This window comes from Bos indicus, chromosome 5 (genome assembly GCF_029378745.1).
Source record: "Bos indicus isolate NIAB-ARS_2022 breed Sahiwal x Tharparkar chromosome 5, NIAB-ARS_B.indTharparkar_mat_pri_1.0, whole genome shotgun sequence".
In the NCBI taxonomy this organism is placed as follows: domain Eukaryota; kingdom Metazoa; phylum Chordata; class Mammalia; order Artiodactyla; family Bovidae; genus Bos; species Bos indicus.
In genome coordinates, this window is record NC_091764.1 from 88,626,084 (window position 1) to 88,647,458 (window position 21,375).

Here is a 21,375-nt window from a genome sequence, read left to right on the forward strand (position 1 = left end):
CCGCATTGATAATGTCTTATTTAAAATTCTTTTCAGCATTTAAATAATATGTTCAAAAACACTTACTATAAAATAGTGCCTAATGAAGGATAACATTTAAAACTATCTTTAAAAAATATTAGCAAAAGAAAATAGAGAGTCTATTATAATAAGGACAGTGTCTCTGAGACATTGTTGAATGGTTGTAGTTAAACATATTAATGTTTTCAATGTAGTTAAACCTAAATTGGCAAAAAACAAACCAACCCCAAATTCACCTGTGGATTTTTTTCCATAACAGAGAACGCCTTGGTTGGCTTATTGGTTGGCCCAGGTCTGTAAAGGTTCTCTTTAGGTCTGCTCAATTTTGGGTTGTTGATGGCAATAAAAGAAGAGAACAGGGACTTCTCTGGTGGTCATGTTTGAGAATGACTGAGAGTGGTTGAGAATCCTCCTGCCAATGCAGGGGACATGGGTTTGTTCTCTGGTCTGGGAGATTCCACATGCCATGGCATAACTAAGCCCATGGGCCACAATTACTGAAGTCCAAGCGCCTAGAGCCCATGCTCCACAACAAAGGGATCCACTGCAATGAGAAGTCCACGCACCACAAAGGAGAGTAGTCCCCACTTGCTGCTACTAAAGAAAGCCTGTGTGCACCAATCACGACCCAGCACAGCCAAAAATAAATAAATACATAACCTGTAATTTTTAAAAAAAGGAAAAGAAACAATGACAGTGTATCAGATCATGCAGTTCAATTCAGTTGCTCAGTCATGTTCAACTCTTTGTGACCGCATGGACTGCAGTACACCAGGCTTCCCTGTCCAACACCAACTCCCGGAGCTTACTCAAACTCATGTCCATCGAGTCAGTGATGCCATCCAACCATTTCATCCTCTATTGACCCCTTCTCCTCCTGCCTTCAATCTTTCCCATCATCAGGGTCTTTTCCAATGAGTCAGTTCTTTGCATCAGGTGGCCAAAGTATTGGAGTTTCAGCTTCAGCATCAGTCCTTCCAACGAACATTCAGGACTGATTTCCTTTAGGATGGACTGGTTGGATCTCCTTGCAGTCCAAGGGACTCTCAAGAGTCTTCAACACCACAGTTCAAAAGCATCAATTCTTCTGCACTCAGCCTTCTTCACAGTCCAACTCTCACATCCATATATGACTACTGGAAAAACCATAGCTTTGACTAGATGGACCTTTGTTGGTAAAGTAATGTCTCTGCTTTTTAATATGCTGTCTAGGTTGGTCATAACTTTTCTGCCAAGGAGCAAGTATCTTTTAATTTCATGGCTGCAGTCACCGTCTGCAGTGATTTTGGAGCCCCAAAAGATAAAGTCTGTCATTGTTTCCTTGTTTACCCATACATTTGCCATGAAGTGATGTGACCAAGATGCCATGATCTTAGTTTTCTGAAAGTTGAACTTAAGCCAACTTTTTCTCTCTCCTCTTTCACTTTCATCAAGAGGCTCTTTAGTTCTTCGCTTTCTGCCATAAGAGTGGTGTTATCTGCATATCTAAAGTTATTGATATTTCTCCTAGCAATCTTGATTCCAGCTTGTGCTTCATCCAGCCCAACATTTCTCATGATGTACTCTGTATATAAGTTAAATAAGTTAAAAGAACTTCCAGATCTTCAAGTTGGATTTAGAAAAGGCCGAGGAACCAGAGATCAAATTGCCAACATCCGGTGGATCATCAAAAAAGCAAGAGAGTTCCAGAGAAACATCTATTTCTGCTTTATTGACTATGCCAAAGCCTTTGACTGTGTGTATCACAACAAACTGTGGAAAATTCTTAGAGAGATGGGCATACCAGACCATCTGACCTGCCTCCTGAGATATCTGTATGCAGGACAAGAAGAAACAGAACTGGACATGAACGACAGACTGGTTCCAAATAGGCAAAGGAGTACGTCAAGGCTGTATACTGTCACCCTGCTTATTTAACTTGTATGCAGAGTACATCACGAGAAATGCTGGGCTACATGAAGCTCAAGCTGGAATCAGATCATGCAAGACCAGTGGAAACTGAATTCCAGCTCTCCTATTGCCCCATAATTAGAGGAGAGTAGAAGAATGGCAGACATTAGCAACATCTCAGACCAAAATGGAAGATCATGGCAAACTCCCTCACTTAGAGGTTTGTGGGGAAGGAAAATAAGTTACCTAAAGCCTACTCCTTAAAAAATGCCCAATGGATTCCAACTAACCCAGCATCTGCAGAGAAGTTTGGAAAGCTCTGCAGAGGAGATTAGAAAAACAAAATATGAAATAGATTTGTATTACAATTCAAATACCCAGTTGCTGAAGCACCAGAAAGATCTCATGATAAAAATGGGTTTCACTGTTGCAATAACCATGAGACTATATCCCTAGTAAAGTGATGTGATGTTGTGATGTGTGAATTCAAGTGATACTCTCAACTGGTAAGTGGTTGAAAGCATGAACTCTATAGAAGCTATAACTTCTTAATATAAAACTTTAAAATTCAAGTTGTTTTTAAAATGAAAGAATAGTTTTCTGGTTAGAAATGAGTACAAATGGTATAGGTCACGGGGAAAGACTGATTTGCAAACACTTGGCTTCCAGTGGCATGTGTAGGAATCAATTTCTACCCTGCATTTGGTCCTCTGTTCAGACAGCTGCTGCCATCTGACTCCAACCCCTTGCTCCAGGCACTTAGTTGTCATTTCCCCAAAACTGACAAAGCTCAGTGCTTAGTTGTTCTTTCCCCAAGACTGACAAAACTCAGTGTTTAGTTGTCATTTTCCCAAGTTTGACAAAGCTCAGTGAGGAGCAACCAATGGGATCATTAGATGACTCTGTGCCTATCAGTGCCTTATACACGATTTTAATGAAAGAAACAGAGATAAGAAAGTTGATGCTCCTAAACAATGTACGTATAAAAAAAGAAAAAAATACAGAATGTGTGGGATTTCCCTGGTGGTCCAGTTGTTAACACTCCGTGCTTCCAATGAAGCTTATGTGGGTTCAATCCCTGATTAGGGAACAACATTCCTACATGCCATGGAGTGAGGCCAAAAAAAAAAAAAGAAAAAAATGTATGTATCCATAAACTGGAGGTCAGGAACTATAGAAAATTGTGTGCTTGACCAGCTGACAGCAAGATTTTTTTGAATGCATTGTACGACACTTTCTTCTGTGGTAGGAAGAAGGGTGAATAGAGCTGGCTTTACATATACAGATGGGAATATAAAATATTACAAGTGCTATTCAAATAGCTTTTCAGGAGGTCTCAGAAGAGGGATTGGTTAAGTATATACTTGAAGATATTCAAAGAGACATCTTAGGGGGAGACAAAATTTCTCTGAAGTAATGTGGGAGACACAGTTGCCCATTTCACAGTGGTTGTGAGGATCAAATCAAATCGGACATGAACATTTCCTTAAGGAATTTATAGTCCAGGAAAAGGAAGCCAGCAAGTTGCAGTCCCAATTGCCCTTTGTCCTGAGGCCAAGGTAAAATAATGCAACTCAGGGCTGGTAGGATATAGACTTCTTTTTCTCATCAGCAGATAAAGAAGAAATGCTACTTGGAGGTAACCTGTTAGGACCTATCTCCTCCTCTCCTTGCTTAGGATCACCATGGTGATGTGGGGATTGGGGGAGACAAGACATCCACTGGGGAAACCCAGGGAAACAGAAGATAATTGAGAGCCCACCTGGGGGGCCACGTAGCCACAGGAGAAGAAGGATATAGAGGCAAAGAGGGCGAGAGCAACTGGATGGTATGAAAGTGCCTGCGAGGCCAATCCAGAAGTGGGGTATTTTAGGACATGGACATGGATAGGAGGCAAATATTTCCCAATTTTAACGTACAAGCCAAACAAACCTACGTTGAGGGCAGGAATAGAGACGCAGATGTAGAGAATGGACTTGTAGACATGAGGGGCAGGGGGAAGAGGAGGGTGGAATGAATTGAGAGGTGAGATGAGTTACTCAAAGGGAGGTGGGATGAATTGAGAGAGTAGCACTCATGTATATACATTACCATGTGCAAAATAGAAGCTAGTGTGAAGTTGCTATATGATGACCTAGACGTATGGGATGGGGGGTGGTGGGAGGGAGGCTGAAGAGGGGGGATATATGTATATGTATATATATATATATATATATATATATAGCAGATTCATTTTGTTGTACAGCAGAAACTAACACAACATTATAAAGCAGCTATGCATGCATGTGTGCTAAGTCACTTCAGTTGTGTCCAACTCTTTGCAACCATACGAACTGTAACCTTCTAGGCTCCTCTGTCTATGGGATTCTCCAGGCAAGAATACTGAAGTGGGTTGCCACACCCTTCTTCAGGGATAAAGCAACTATACTCAAATTTTTTAAAAAGTAAAGCAGAAAGTTGAATAATTCTGAAAAATTGTAAATAAAATACAAGTCATACAACGTGAAAGATTTTGACCACTGATCACTTGATTCATTTCGGTTTTGAAAAGGCAGAAATGAAGAGAATTGCAAAGACACTCCAGGAGAGATAGAAAGTTATAGCAAACCAGGCATAGGGGTCTTCATGCAACTACTGTGTTAATGAGCACATCTTTATAACAGAAGAATGTTCAGGAAATTCAAATACTTCTAATATTGGAGCTGGTAATATTTTAACAGCTGTTGGCCATTTAGACAGCCTTTAAAAGCTCTGTTTTAGTGGGAAATGCTTGAGATTGTTTTAGGTGGAAGAATTACCTTGTAAGATAGACTTTAAATATATTCTCCAAATAGACATAGTATTTAAGTAGTTCAAATGTGCAAGTCTATGTCAGGTGAGTAAATAATTCTCAATAGACTGGACATTTATACTGTCTAGAAAATCCACTTTAAAATCAAATAATGATTAATGACAGGCATCTATTTTAATGCCACAAAGAATTTTTTAATGCTAGCATATTAAGTTTTTGGCAGAGATCCATGTTACATTAACTTGAAAACAGTTTCATTATTCAATTATGAAATGAGATACAGACAAATCTTACATATAGGGTTTTGTTTACTTAACACAGTAAAACTGTAATTCCAAGTTACAGAGACATTCATATAATGATATTCTTTACCTACTCACTAATAGCTTATATACTGGTGATAATAAGAATTGACAATGCTTTCCACTTATGACAATTATCAGTAACAACTTTCAATTAATTAAGTCAGAAATAATTAACATGCTGGTCATATTGTAATTCCAAATAAATATACCATATGCTTGCTGTAGGTAGTGCATATTTTATTTTTCAGACAGTACTGAAAAACTGTCCACTGTATAGCTGACTTTAAAAACTGAATAAACTAGGCCTAGTATCATGCACTTACATTCTCGGAGTGCCTTTATGTTATGTTTTAATGCGAATAAAGTCTAGTGTGTGCTCGGTCTCTCAGTCATGTCTGACTCTTTGCAACTCTGTGAACTGCAGCCTGCCAAGCTCCTCTGTCCTTGAGATTTCTCAGGCAAGAACACTGGAGTGGGTTGCTGTTTCCTCCTCCAGAGGCAAATAAAGCCTAAAGTTCTAGACAGTTAGAGTAAGCAGTCTTTGAATCTGCTTAGCCAAGGAAAATGGCTCTAAAAAAATGATTCCTTTCTTTTGTACAATATATCCAGGAGTGGAGTATGTTTCCATCTTATTTTCCAGTAACTTTTAGATCCTTGTTTCTAAACTGAATTCAGGGAAATGCCCAGAGAGCACAGGAGAGCACCTCACTGTAGAACCTTCCACTGGCTCCTGCCTCACCAAGGGTCCCCCTCCCTTAGCAACCAGCGTGTCGTGTCTGATCACAGGGCTTCTTCCCAGTCATCCCCCCTGGTTCCCTTCCTGACAACTCACCTCTCCTGGATACTAACAATCACATTTCACTCTTTCCCATCCTCCCATGCTTCCCACCTCTCTCTCCTTGGAGGTGAAGAAAGGGGGGAAAGGAGAGGAGATTCAGTGTTGAGTGCTAAGACAATGCAAGCGGGTAATAAAATGGAAAAAAAAAAAAAAAAAAAACAACTAAGAATGATTAAATCAAGATGGGTATTGTAACAAAAAGAAGGAACACTCTAAAGAGTCTTCAACCTAATAACTATAAATGGGTTAAATTCAAGAGTAAGACACCAGGTGATCTAAATAGGACCTGAAGTCATGGAGAAAGCAGTGATGTTCTAAGAACACAGCATCACTTTAGCTTCTGGAAGAATAAAACTGGCTGCACAAGTTCCTAAGATTACAAATTAAGGGAAAAGGGTCCACAGGCTTTATTCACATGGCTCATGTTTTCAACAAGAATAGAATGATAATCGAATGGAATCTGGTATATTTTCACCAGTTTAGCAGACTGTCTTCTAGGAATCTGGTTTGATCCAAGTTTTCGTCTCCAGCTGTAAGGGAAAAAAATACATAACATAAACACATCCTGTTTTTTACAAGAAAAAGACACAAGATGAAGAGAACTTCAGGAAGTAAACATTTGATCTGCCCCCCTTACATTATGTCAACTCATGGCCTCTGCTACGGAATGCCCCCTAATTGGATTCTGATTGATTTTGTTAAAAAATTTCCTCCCTCAGCTTGGGACCCATCATAGAATTCATATCTAACATGTGGGTCGCCAAAGTGAATGAATTTACATGGTGTGTTTAGTAGAAATCCAAAATGGCCACATGTCTTTCTCTAAATATGCCTCATGTCTAAAATATTCACTAGTGGAACCGTGCACTCGCAGCAAGGTATTGTTTCTAATGCATGCATGCATGCTAATTTACTTTAGTCATGTCTGACTCTGTGCGACCCTATGGACTGTAGCCTGCCAGGCTCCTCTGTCCATGGGATTCTCCAGGCAAGAATACTGGAGTTGGTTGCCATGACTTCCTCCAGGGGATCTTCTGATCCAGGAATCAAACCTGAGTCTTTTACATCTCCTGCACTGGCTGGCAGATTCTTTACCACTAGCACCACCTGGGAAGTCCCACTGTTTCTATATTTCCTATTAAAATGCACTCTGGTTAGGAAAGATGCCAAAGGAACACATATTCACTTATTAGCTGAACTAGAGGCCTGGGGTGGAAGGAATACAAAAAGAAGGGACATTTGTTAGTTGGATGGGACTGTAAAACTTCAGAGCAGGAGGAATCACTTCTTGTGTAGGAACATACTGAGAGGACACTAGGCTCCTAGAATTAAAACTGGGTCTCAGGGCTGAAACTGACAATGCGGAAGGGAGAGGAAGTTACCAGAGGTAAATTTCACTGTTCATTTTGTCTAAGGTCATCTCTAGAGAAAACCACTTTCCTCTAGTTAGTAACATTATAGTTGGAATATCTCAGTTAGTTTAATCTGAATTGCTATCAAACTTCAAAGTACTGCAGGTAATCAGCTGCTCTATTTACTCTTTAAATTAAAACATTAAAAAATTTATTATAGTGTTAGTTTCTTCTGTATAGCAAAGTGAATCAGTTACACATTTACATGTATCCACTTCTTTTCCCATATAGGTCATTACAGAGTATTGAGTAGAGTTCTCTGTGCTATACTGCTGCTGCTGCTGCTGCTAAGTTGCTTCAGTCGTGTCTGACTCTGTGCGAGCCCATAGACGGCAGCCCACCAGGCTCCCCCATCCCTGGGAGTCTCCAGGCAAGAACACTTGAGTGGGTTGCCATTTCTTTCTCCGCTGTGATATACAGTAGGTCCTTAATAGTTATCTGTTTTATATAGGGTAGTGTATATTTAAAGGGAGAAGGCAATGGCACCCCACTCCAGTATTCTTGCCTGGAAAATCCCATGGACGGAGGAGCCTGGTTGGCTGCAGTCCATGGGGTCACTAAGAGTCGGACACGACTGAGCGACTTCACTTTCACTTTTCACTTTCCTGCATTGGAGAAGGAAATGGCAACCCACTCCACTGTTCTTGCCTGGAGAATCCCAGGGACGGGGGAGCCTGGTGGGCTGCCATCTCTGGGGTGGCACAGAGGCGGACACGACTGAAGTGACTTAGCAGCAGCAGCAGTAGTGTATTTAAAGGAAAGGAAAAATAAGCCAAGAAAGGAATCATCCCTGTATATCCTCCATTAAAATAATAATCCACTACTTAAAATAAGGGCTTCCCTTGTGGCTCATCTGGTAAAGAATCTGCCTGCAATGTGGGAGACCTGGATTTGATCCCTGGGTTGGGAAGATCCCCTGGAAAAGGGAAAGTCTATCTACTCCACTACTCTGGCCTGAAGAATTCCCATGGGGTCGCAAAGAGTCAGTCCAAATCATATCTAGGGACTTCAGAATAAAAATATAAAGATGAACACTGATTAATCTATCATGTAAGAATCCAAAATTTCCCATCAATTTAGACTAATAAAATTTTGCTTTCTAATTTCATCATCAGAGACAAGCCACTTCAGAAACTTAAAGAACTAAAAACTTGAATTTATTTTTCCAAAAGACCTGAAATGGAGACCTAGAGTCAAATCCTTCTGTAGTTTCTAATGAAGATCCTTCTCTTCCTCTTTATTTTTAAAAAATATTTATTAATTTAGTTGGCTGTGCTACGTCTGGGTTGTGGCATGTGGGATCTAGTTCCCTGACCAGAAGCCCCCTGCCTTGGGAGCTCCAAGTCTTAGACACTGGACTGTCAGGGAAGTTTACCTTCTCTTTCTCTTTAAAACGAGCTCTCCTTCCTCCCTTCCAGCTCACTTTCCTTTCTGGCTCTGCAAATCTTCCCAGCAATGAAATCTCAGACTTCATGATCCCCTCATCTCTACTTGTGCTATCCTCATCTGACTTCAAAAATCACTAAGAATGCCAAATGTTGGATGCAGCATCTTCTACCCATGACTCAACTATTTCTCATCTTTTCATTGCAAGAATTCTGAAGGCCATGCCAGCACACACCCACTTTCTTTTAACTCTGCAGTTTAATTTCCTTTCCCAAATTCCCTCCAAACAAGGTTTCAGAATGGGCATAGCAGCAGTAAATCATACCACTGGGCAGGGCAAGGGAAAGATTTGTGAACTGCAATTTATTTTATTATTATTTAATTGAAAAAAATTTAAATTGGAGGATGACTGCTTTACAATGCTGTGTTAGTTTCTGCTGTACAGTGTGAATCAGTTATAAGTATACATACATCCCCTCCCTCTTGAGCCTCCCTCCCACGCCCCCATCCCACTCCTCTTTAACGACCCTTCCTGCCCAACACAATCTTCTTCCTCCTTTGATTTCTCTACTCTTACTAAGCATTCTGCTATATTTGATAGTTCCCTGTGCTATGCAGTAAGACCTGGTTGCTTATCCATTCTGTGTTATGCTTTTAGCAAATAGTTACCCTGTGTTATCTGCTCTCCTTGTGGTATGCCTCAGCATAGAGCCTCCATTCCTGCTGACCTCATGACTCCACTCCCGAATGACTGCCTTAGTTTCTCACTGACTCCCCTCTCCAGCCTTCCTCTTATCACCATCCGTTTGAGAGACGGCAAGAGTTACAGATGCCCACAGCCGTGAGTTAAACTCCCCATATCACTTCTTCTAACCGCGTGGCCTTAGGAAAGGATATACACCCCAGAAAGGTTCAGTTTTCTGAGCTACAAGGATGACATTAACATCTGATGCACGGTAGATGTTCTCATATTGTAACTATTGTTCGTGCTCTGATGGTTACCCTATAAGCCATAACCAGTTACATCTTCCTTTACCATGTTCCCTCTCTGCTAAAAATCCATAGACCATGTGATTAATTCTCTGATGAAGAACCAGCTACCTCCTATTTCTCAGCCCAGTTCTAGTATGTCCCTGCCTCCTGAGAATAGGCAAGCTACTCAATCTTTCTGTGCTTCTATTTCCTCATCTGTAAAGTACGGATGATAATGGTGGGTAATCTTAGGAGGTAATTCACTTAGTACGGATGAATCAATTATTAATAAATGTATTGGGCTTCCCAGGTGGTGCTAATGGTAAAGAATCTGCCTGACAATGCAGGAGATGCTGTCTTAACCACTGGACCACCACTTCTCCACCACCATCTCCTTCTCATTTTTTCTTTTTTGTTTAACCTGCTTTTTTCTCTATCTGCCACAGTGCCTGGCACCTAGCAGACATCAATGCAGATTTGCTGAATTAAATAGTACAACCTCCTCCACGCAACCAAGTCAACTCCCATCTTGCTCTGAGTTCAAAAGACCTCTTTATCCCTGTCTTTTCAATTTGCTTCTTGTAGGGTTGTTTTTGTTTTGTTTTTCCACAACAAAGCCATAAGTTTGAAGCCAGAAAGAACCTCCTGCTCTCTTCCTTTCCCAGACATCGCCCATCCAATACCAGGCAGTGAGCATAGGGTTTTCTTCATCAGCAAAGTGTCAGAGCAGCAGGCCAGCAGTTTGTGCTCTGACCCACCAGGGAGTTTACCAGGTGGCTCAGTGGTACAGAATCCACCTGCCAAGTCAGGAGATGCCGGCTTGATCCCTCAGTCAGGAAGATCCCTGGGAGGAAGAAATGGCAATCCACTCTAGAATTCTTGCCTGGGAAATCCCATGGACAGAGGAGTCTGGTCAGCTACAGTCCATGGGGTCTCAGAGTCAGGCACGACTGAGCACACACTACTCACTGTATTTTTTTAAATACATTTTATCATTTAAATCATATCATAAATATGGCATCATTACAGTTTTTGAGAGCAAAATGTCTAGGTCTATTTATTATGCTTTGATGACCTCTATTGTTAACACTAATAAAAAATTACATACTTTGTTTCATTTGGCTCTTAGAGCAACCCTGCCCATGGATGTCATTATTCCTTTTTAGCAATAATGACACTAAAGCCACCCAGATAGGAAAACAGTCAGGCCAGGATTTGAACCCAGTCCTGTTATATTCCAAAGTCCAGGCTAATGTGTTACAAGATGCCTTAATGCAAATAGTGGTTTTAATGCCACAGGGACAGAGAGTCTCTATTTGAAGATCACACCTAATCCTGGCATGCAAGAAGCTGTATGTGTGCATGCTGAGTTGCTCAGTCATGTCCGACTCTTTGCGACCCCGTGGACCGTAGCCCACTAGTTTCCTCTGTCCATGGGAGTTTTCAGGAAAGAATACTGGAGTGGGTTGCCATTTTCCTCTTACAGGGGATCTTCCCAACCCAGAGATCAAACCTGAGTATCCCTGTGTCTCCTGCACCGCAGACAGATTCTTTAACCACCGAGCCATTGGGAAAATCCAAGAAGTTGAATAGTGAAACACAAATCACACAAATTTAGCATTTAGCATCAGAACTAGCCCGTATCTCTTAGGGTGAACCATACGAAACTGCCCTGTTTGTAAGTTAAACATGAATGATTTTCAGCTATTTCATTTGCTTCAAATTTTAATAGCAAGTAATTGGATTTGTGAGTACTTGGCCTCAGTTTTTTCAAATATAAAATAATGAAGTTGGCGTCTCTAGGGTTCTAAGAGAAATAAAAGCTCCAAAAGGCTATGGATTATGGAATTAACGTGAAATCCCACCATCTCATCAAGGAAATGTTTTTACATTCTTGGGACTCACTATAATGAAAAATATGGTAGTCTGTAAATAATAAACATCTCTGAATTTCTGATGGCCTGGGCAACTGTTAATTATTTTTTAAAATCTAAATAAATAAAAGCAACTTTGTTGTATTCAACACAGAATTTCCAAAGCACTCAAAGCTTCTCTGTCCTGCAGTTAAAAGAGTTCACTATGCTTGTACCTTCTTGTGGTTTCTGCAAAAAAGCCAATAGTACAGCTGCTGCCTCTGGAAGAGTTAGTTGTTGGGAATTTGGGCTTCGTCTTTCTGGAGAAATGAAAAAACATAAACAGGTTCTATTAGCATTTAAGCATTCATATAAGTAAGTAACTGTTAGTTGCTCAGTTGTATCCAACTCCACAACCTCATGGAGCCCACCAGGCTCCTCTATCCATGGGATTCCCCAGGCAAGAATACTAGAGTGGGTTGTCATTCCCTTCTCCAGGGCATCTTCCCGACCCTAGGATAAAATCCTGGTCTCCTGCAGTGCAGGCAGATTCTTTACCATCTGTCACCAGGGATTCCTAAATATTCATATAGATAAGTCTTATTCCACTATGCTATAATACTAGAAAAATCTCTGTGAAATAGCTTTTTGATTGCTCAGCAAAGAGCCCCTTGCACAGACTGATTTTTACAAGTTGAAACATTTCACACTTTCCTTGGACATTACTTACAGTTGGTTATATTATGACAGGGAATGGAAGAGAATTTAAACTATATACTACAGCAAATTTCACTAAAGCAAGGAGGATTAAGATAAAGAGCCCAGGAGGAATTTTCCCCCTCAGAGGTTAAAATGGATGCCTGAGTGGAAAAGTTTAGAGGGGACTCTGCCTGAAGTCTGATCCCTGGGTCAAGAAGATCCCCTGGAGGAGGAAATGGCAACTCACTCAGTATTTCTGCTTGGAGAATTCCTTGGACAGAGGAGCCCAGTGGGGTTGCAAGAGTCAAACATGACTGAACGACTAACACACACAAACACACACACACTGCCTGGAGTCTAGTTCTTTCTTACTCCTTCCAAAGCAGTTTGAGAAACTAATCTACCTTTTGGGCCACATATAAGGCAATTATTTGACTGAAAGAGAATCTGAAAAATATTCAAAACTATTTCAAACCTAAGCTGATGGAAGACAGACCGTCCTGATTCAACACAAACCACGATTTTTGGGTATCTACAGAAGTGGGAAAACAAACCTTACCCTCCTACAGTAAATAAGGTGCCGGCCTGAAGAAGGTAAATCAAAATTTGATAAGCACCTACTACGTGCTCAAAACAGTGTTTGGTATTTTTCAAAACGAGTAGACTTGGTAATTTTCAGCAATCTTGAATGCTTATCAAAATGAATGATATTGCTATTTTTTAATCCAACGGCGTGGAAAGTTTATCATGAAAGAGTCTCCGGCTCCATCCTTAAAGGCCCCCCACTTCTTCACTATTTCTGGCTTTGAACCTTTTGATAGTTCTTTTCAGTAATAAAACAAAGGCGTTTGAAGTTTTTAGGCAAAGCACTATTATAATAATGACGACGATGATAACATTTGTAACAACAGAGTTTAAAGGAAATCTTGAAAAGACCCTGCGTTAAACGGGAGGCTCATTTCTAGGGGCAGGCGCACAGCTCTCATACCCGTCCTGACCTCTCCGCCCTTCCCCCCGCCCCGCCACTCCCCCCGTCCCCGGCTTTCTGGAGCGGAACCCCGGCTCCCGCCACCGGATCTCTATCCTTAAGGTCAGCCGGCCCCGGCGTGGCCGGCTCTCCCTTGGGCGGCCCCGGAGCCCGCCTTCCCCGGGGCGGAGTGCGCCCTCCCGACCAGCGCGGTCTTCCGGCGCCCGCGGCCTCCTGGATCCCGCGCACTCACCGAGCGGCGGCCGGTCGGAGAGGTCCTTCCTCCGGCTCTGGTCGGAAAGGAAGCGGCGCCCCTCTGCCAAGGCGAGACAAGGGCTCAGCGCCCGCCCGGCCCGGCCGGTGGGAGTTTCCGGACCAGGAGCGGGCGAGCCGGGGCGGCGAGGCCCGTGCTCCCACCCGGGGCGCGCGGGGCTGCAGGCCTTCGGGCCCCCGGGTCCCCGGGTCCCCAGCGCGGTAGGGGGAAGAGACCACCGGGAAAGCCGCGCGCCTTCCCCAGCGCTTCGGAAGGGGCGGCGGTCTCGCTCACCAGCCAGGGCGGTGTGCCTGGGAAACCCCAATCTTGCTTTGAGCAAGAGCCAACTACCTTCCGGTTTTGGTTAGAGGATTTCTGATTATCCTCCCCACCCCACCCCCACCTCCACCCCCGACCTTTCTCCTTGATTAACTGAGACCAGGATGACCTCAATTATTTATGGGAACAACCTCGATAGTATTCTCTCTCCTCAGGTCTCCATCTGTCCCACGGATTCATGCGCCCCTTTAAGGGCCTTTAAGGCTCTTAAAGCGCCCCTTTAAGGCTCTCCCTTTACCACTGTCAGAAGAGCAAAGTGTTTGGAACATACGTGCACCCTTCAGGTAGAGCATAGCTTGAGGAGTCCAGTTCCTTCTCTCAAAGAGTCTCTACAACCCAAGAAGAGGAAAGCAGTTAGTGAGGCGTTGCTGCCCAGCCCAGCATTAGAAATAAACCAGAAGGGAGGGGAGGGAACGAAAGAAAGGGAAGGGAAGGAAGGAGAAGAAAGAAGGAAAAGAAGGGAAGAAATAGAGGGGAGGGAAGAAGGAAGGAAGGAGGTACCCAGCGCATAGAGGAGCCCCAATTTTTGCTTGTGATTACCTGCGGAGCACTGTTGCAATTTCCCATGAAAGAAAACACCAGGAAGAGGGTCAAGGTCATTACCACCAGACTTTTGAATCCCTGCATGAAAAGATCAAAGTTATTTCTGTGCCTATAGAATCTTCTACTTTTTTCCTTCGCTCCTGGACAATTACACCCCCCCACCTTTTTTTTTTTTTTTTTGCTATGTTCTGTTTTAGCACTCAGAGTGTAGGGGGGAAGGGAGTTCCCCAGTTTATCATCTAGTTAATTCACAAAAAGATCTTTCAAAAAATTATTTAGAAATATTTTAATTATTTAACCCAAACGAGGATTTAAGAGAATAAGTGAATTTTTTTCTTTGTAAAATCAAATGAATCTGATATTTTAAGGGCATAATGTTTGACTCTGAAATACATTAAACATGAAAGAGTTAAAAAAAAAAAACTATACAGCTTTTTATAAAATAGCTAAAAAGTCTCAAATAAAACTTTTCCTTACCTTCATGTTCTGCACCTTTCCAGAAGCTGCAATAACTAGAACTTAGCCTGTGAGTTTTCCAAGTCTTGTTCTGAGAGTGGGGCTTTTAAATCTCAGTGTCAAGGATCCCTCCTGATGTTGCATAGAGTTGGTGTCTGCAGGGACTTCCTGTCAATCTTCGAGATTGAGAGCATCTGATGACTCCTCCAGGGAGATTCAGTTGCAGGAAGTGGAAAAATGATTGATGGGTGAACATCATTTACTGCCCACATCAGCCAGGAGATATTCTGAGTATATCAGCATCATAACCTTTGGTTTTCTTACTAGATTTTCAAGGCATTATTATTATTATTATTATTAAAAGAATGTTTAATAACCCCAGGCAGAATCAAAAGTAAATGAACAAAACTTGTCTTAGATAACTAGCTATCAAGCTATCACCAGTGAGTAAAGATGAGTCATTTGGATAGGAATGAAAAGGTTAGGGAATCTCAATGGAATATGACATCAGTCATTCACTTAATTCAGTTATTTAACAAATATTTATGGAATGCCTACTGTGTATCAGACATCCCACAGGACACAAACATGAATCAAAAAGACAAGTTTCTGCTAGTTTAGGGAAGGTAAAAATCAAAAGGGATCTGGAAGGATAAGGTGGAGTCAGAATGGGATAAGCTGGCATGGATTTAGTATTGCTGACATTCTAGGCAGAAGAAAAATGCAAAATCTTGGGATGGCAAAGAGCTTGGCTTGTTTGAAGAACAGGAAGGTGATCAATGGAGCAAAGTTGTGTAGGGGTCTGGAGAGGGTGCTATGAATTGAGGATGGAGAGGAAGAAATGGGCCAGTTCAAATGTCAATTTGGGAATAAGCAAAAGATGATGATGGCTTAGACTAGGGGAGTGCTTGTAGGGAATGGAGAGCTGTAATGAATTTGGGCGGTAGAAAATATGGACTTGTAGATAAATGTGATATGAGAGTTTAAGAAAAATAAATCAAGGATGATTCTGAGATTTTTGGCTTAAATACCAGATGAATGATGAAGCCCTAATTGGAGGGACTTCATAAGGAACCAATTTAGAGAGGGAAATTAAGAATTCTCTTTGGACATATTAAAATTAAAATATGTATTAGACATACATGGAGAAGTACAAAGTAAGCAGTTGCAGATGCAAAACTCTAGAGCTCAGCAAACAGGTCTGTAGATTTTTTTCTAAAGGCAAGAATTATCAGATTTGAGAATTTTAAGCCAGGAAAAAATTGAAATTGAAAGAATACTTAGGGAGTGAATGGAGTTAGAGAGGAAGAGATAGAGCTTTGAAAATAAATATACAGAGATTGAGCAGAGGGAAAGTCAGCAAAGGAAGCTGAGCTGAAGCAATTGGAAAAAAGTGAAATTCCAAGAGACCATAAGATCATGGGAGCTGGGAGAATACCCAATAACACTGCAAGGTTAAACTGTGTGAGCTGAGAAGTGTCTGCTGGATTGGAAATATGATGGCTTTTGAGGAACAATGCTAGATTGGGTAGAATAGGATATGAGGAAATAAAGACCAGTGTGGACAATCTTTTTTAATTTCACCAAAAGGGGGAAAGGAAAAAATAAACTTTGAAAAAAGATAAATGAGTGTGGTAGAAATGGGATTATTTATTTTTTTTAACCTTTCAATAACATCTGAATCCTTTTTTTTTTTTTTTTTGAATCCTTTTAATTGAAGGAAATTTCTGAAATTCCCTAAACTATAAATTATGACTTTTGGTGGGAAGCAGTGTCCTCCCTCTATTGTAGATGCTGAACATGTCAGATACTCCTTCGCAGTCTCCCTATCAGGTAGAGTGTGGGCATGGTACAGGCTTCACCAATCAGATGTACCCACTTGGATGGAGACTGGAGCTGGGAGGGAATAAGTGGGGAGTGGGAGAAGCACTTTCTGGTGCAGCAGTAGTTGTGGGATGCTCAAGTTTGTGTGGGCAATACTGGCTACAATGCTAGTGACAGATTCCTGCATGCAGTGCTGAGGAGGTAGCGATCCACCTGCAGTGTCCTTTTAAGAAAGTCCTCTTTTGCTTAAATCAACCAGGTTTGTTGGTTTCTTTTGATGACCATTTGCAGAACCTGTATGCTGATGGAGATGATCGGCAGAGGAGGAAAAATTGATCATATGGAAGAGAACTGCAAAAAGGAATTTGGAGAAGGCAAGAGGGCTATGACCCAAATATGTACAGTTCAGTTCAGTCACTCAGTTGTGTCCGACTCTTTCAACCCCATCGACTGCAGCACGCCAGGCTTCCCTGTTGATCACCAATTCCCAGAGCTTGCTCAAACACATGTCCATCGAGTCAGTGATGCCATCCAACCATCTCATCTTCTGTCGTCCCCTTCTCCTCCTGCCTTCAGTCTTTCCTAGCATAAGGGTCTTTTCCAATAAGTCCGTTCTTCGCATCAGGTGGCCAAAGTATTGGAGTTTCAGCTTCAGCATCAGTCCTTCCAATGAATACTCAGGACTAGTTTCCTTTGGGATTGACTGGTTTGATCTCCTTGCTGTCCGAGGGACTCTCAAGAGTCTTCTCCAACACCACAGCTCAAAAGCATCAATTCTTTGGCACTCAGCTTTCTTTATGGTCCAACTCTCACATCCATACATGACTACTGGAAAAACCATACCTTTGATTAGACGGACCTTTGTCGGCAAAGTAATATTTCTGCTTTTTAATATGCTGTCTAGGTTGGTCATACCTTTTCTTCCAAGGAGCAAGTGTCTTTTAATTTCATGGCTGCAGTCACCATCTGCAGTGATGTTGGAGCCCAAGAAAATAAAGTCTGTCACTGTTTCCAATGTTTCCCATCTATTTGCCATGAAGTGATGAGACCAGATGCCATGATCTTAGTTTTTTGAATGTTGAGTTTTAAGCCAGCTTTTTCACTCTCCTCTTTCACTTTCAGCAAGACTTTCTTTAGTTGAAACAGTTACACACACAGGCAGACAGTGAACAAGGATCAGAGTGGCCACCATGTGCTAAGGTACCATGGATGAGAGAGATGATCTCTTTCTTCTAAATGTTAGAGTAGTGCTCTGCAGGTATTTATTAATGTGGTTTTGAATCATCCAGGAATCTCATTAAAATGTGTGTTCTGATTCAGTACAGATGGGATGGGGCCTGAGAATCTGCATTTCTAATCAACTCCCAAGTGATGCTGATAGATCCTATTCTGACCCTTGGACATTTTGAGTAGTAAATAAAAAGTGATAACACAAACTAAAAAACTTGAAAGCTTAAAGTCTGCATGACTAGGAGAATGGCTAGCAATAGAAATATCAGGGCATATGGAGAAGGAACAGACGAGTTTGTCTTGGGATTGAAGCTTGATGGGTGCTGCTGCTGCTGCTGCTGCCAAGTCGCTACAGTTGTGTCCGACTCTGTGCAACCCCATAGATGGCAGCCCACCAGGCTCCCTTGTCCCTGGGATTCTCCAGGCAAGAACACTGGAGTGGGTTGCCATTGCCTTCTCTGATGGGTGAGGCTATCTACCTGTAAATACTTCTGCAAGAGAGATTGAGGTTTGGGCATCTGACATTTGGACTTGATAGTCATATGCAGAAAGGAGATTTGGTTAGTAAATGAGAATGAAATATATAAAGGAGTTTGTAGGTAGAAACTTAAGAAATAGTTACTCCCTTTAAAGAATAATTAAAGCAAGAAAGAGCCAGAACCGTGAATGTAGTATTTTCTACTGTTTAGGAGAGGAGGAAGATAAAAACTAAGGACTAAAAGATTACCACCATATCTAGAGAAAAATCTTAGATTTTTTTAAAACCTAAAGATTAGGTTTTAGGATTTTATAAATTAATTTCAAGGGATTGTAGCAAGTTCCAAAGAAAAAGCAATAGAAAAAAGAAGATATATTTTAAAAGAACTCATAACTGAAACCCAGTTATTAGGTTATCCTAACAAGCAACGGAGGAGAAGGGGATGACAGAGGATGAGATGGCTGGATGGCATCACCGACTCGATGGACGTGAGTTTGAGTGAACTCCAGGAGTTGGTGATGGACGGGGAGGCCTGGCGTGCTGCGATTCATGGAGTCGCAAAGAGTCGGACACAACTGAGCGACTGAACTGAACTGAACTGAACAAGCAACTGGGCTTCCCTGCTGGTTTAACAGGTAAAGAATCCACCTGCAATGCAAGAGTTGCAGGAGATGTGGATTTGATCCCTGGGTTGGGAAGATCCCCTGGAGGAGAGCACAGCAACCCACTGCCACTCCAGTATTCTTGCCTGAAGAATCCCATGGACAGAAGGAGCCTGGCAGGCTACAGTCCATAGGGTTGCAAGGAGTCAGCCATGACTGAAATGACTGATCATTCATCAATAAACAACTAAAATGTCTTTTTTCCCCTTTCCATACCAAACACACACAAAGGTTCTAGAAAGAGGGACAGGAAAATAAATTGCCAAACTGTGTTTTGAAATTACGATTTTAAGAAAAAATAAATTTATGTGCTTTGTCTATAACAGGTTCGCTAATGAATTCATAAGCAGATGTTTTACATCAAAGCCGCCATTTTCAGCATAATACGCACAAGTGAGGAGAATGGCTTTGACATGTTATCAATATTCTAGTCTTATCAAAAGTAACATGCGAGAAGGTAAGTTTGTTCTAAAAAGGCATTGACTCCCAATCAAATGTTTTTGTTAAATCACAAAAGTTAAAGAGTTTTACAGGTCTAAATCTAGAAATGGGCTAAAAAAGAAGTTACTTATTTGATTACAAAACAGTTGACATGCAAAAACATTACATTTTATTCTGCTGACCTGATGACCTGGCAGTGGCTATTGGACAAATTGGATCCGAAACCTATTTTTCCTTCATTAAAAAAAAAAAAAAAAATTGGAGTGTAATTGCTTCACAATATTGTGTTAGTTTCTGTTGTACAAGAAGAATCAACCGTATGTATTCACATGTCCCCCTCCTCATGAAGCTCCCTCTCTCTCACACACACACCCTCGCCCCCCCGCATTCCATCCCTCTCTGTCATCACAAGCACTGAGCTGAGCTCCCTATGCTGTGCATTGGGTTCCCGCCAGCTATCTATTTTTCACCCACGGTGGTTTACGTATGTCAATCCCCATGTCCCGTTTTGTCTCACCCTCCCCTTCCTGCATATGCCTCTGTCCACATGTTTCTTCTTAACGTCTGGTCTTTCTTCCTGCCCTGCAAATAGGTTCACCCATACCATTTTCTCTAGATTGCATATACATAAATATGTGATACTTGTTTTTCTCTCTGAAACTTTTTTAAAAGGCATATTTAATGCAGATAATTTTGCTCCTATCACTGATGTTATCTGAATTCTTCTAGTCGACTTCAGGGTGCCCAGGCCCAACTTAAACAACACAAAGTTTAAACTGCATTCTCACAAGATCCGTGATTACTGTGTTCACACACACAACAGCGCCTACCTTTAGAAAAAAATTGTTTAATTTATACATTTTAAGAATGGAAGTACAGTTTATAAACAATGTTATATTAGTTTCGGGTGCAGGTTATATTAGTTTCAGGAAATTCTCCAGGCTTCTCCAGGGGGTCTTCCTGACCCAAGGATCGAACTAATGTCTACTACGTCGTCTGTACCACAGGCAGATTCTTAACTGTCTGAGCCATCAGAGAAGCCCTTCAGATGCACAGCAAACTAATACTCAGTTTTATATGTGTATATATATATATATACATATATATATATAAACCTTTTTCAGATTCTTTTCCATTATAGGTTATTTCAAAATATAGTTGAATATAGTTCCCTGAATATAGTTCCCTGTGCTCTACAGTAGGTCTTCGTTGTTTATCTATTTTATATATAGTAGTGTGTATTTGTTAATCTGAAATTCTTCATTTATCTACCTTCCCCCCACTCCATCCACTTTGGTAACTGTAAGTTTGTTTTCAATGTCTGTGAGTCTATTTCTTTATTAAGTTCATTTGTATCAAATTTTTTTTTTTTTTTTTTAGAAATCACATATGATGTTTGTCTTTTTCAAACAGCTCCTATCTTGGGAAAGATTACCTGGACAATATGGCTATTAAGATACTCAAAGATAGAAATTACCTCTGATGAAAGAATAGAGGATTTTGGTACTGGATGTTGAGGTCACTGGGTTTAATTCCTACTTTGTTTTGGCTTTATTCTCTGTGAAGGCCAGTCAACTCCATAGGCCAGTTGTCTCATAAAGGGGTGGAAGAAGTTAACTCCCCAAAGAGCTACCAGCTTTAGGAGATTTAGGGCTGAGAAGGCCCACTACCCAAAATAAAACTCCCCACTCATTGGCCAATGTTTTTACCATCCTTTACTTAAGCTTTGAAGCTCAAGAATCTCTTTCCCAAAACCATATAAATACAAAACAAGTGGAATGGTCTAGGAGAGGACATGGAAGGGCCAGCTGTTTTGGCCTAGTCAAATAGAGGTGACCTTTTAACAGGTCTTGGTAAAGGTAAGGCCATGGAAAAGTATCAGTTGAAGGATCTGGGGCAGATGCTATGTCCAACCTCCTACATGGATACAAGCAGAAACACAGAGGTTGGAACCTTTTAGCCCAGAGGAAAAGGTTAGAAAGATGTTGTTTAGTCCTTAAGTCGTGTCTGACCCT

General features: G+C 41.4%; 1 protein-coding gene across 2 annotated transcripts; it reads right to left on the minus strand.

The window, feature by feature from the left end:
• Positions 1-4,992: 4,992 nt before the first annotated feature.
• Positions 4,993-14,895, minus strand: SPX (spexin hormone). Of its 2 annotated transcripts, XM_019961468.2 has the most exons (6): positions 14,747-14,895; positions 14,267-14,347; positions 13,998-14,055; positions 13,388-13,450; positions 11,705-11,788; positions 4,993-6,375 (listed from the first exon to the last, which is right to left on the minus strand). In XM_019961468.2, the coding sequence occupies exons 1-6, from the start codon at positions 14,750-14,752 to the stop codon at positions 6,317-6,319; spliced, it is 351 nt and encodes a 116-aa protein (XP_019817027.1). In that variant the 5' UTR covers positions 14,753-14,895; the 3' UTR covers positions 4,993-6,316. The 2 variants fall into 2 exon arrangements, with proteins under 2 accessions (XP_019817027.1, XP_019817028.1); XM_019961469.2 differs by lacking the exon at positions 14,747-14,895 and having other exon boundaries at positions 14,267-14,353.
• Between the last annotated feature and the right edge of the window lie 6,480 nt (positions 14,896-21,375).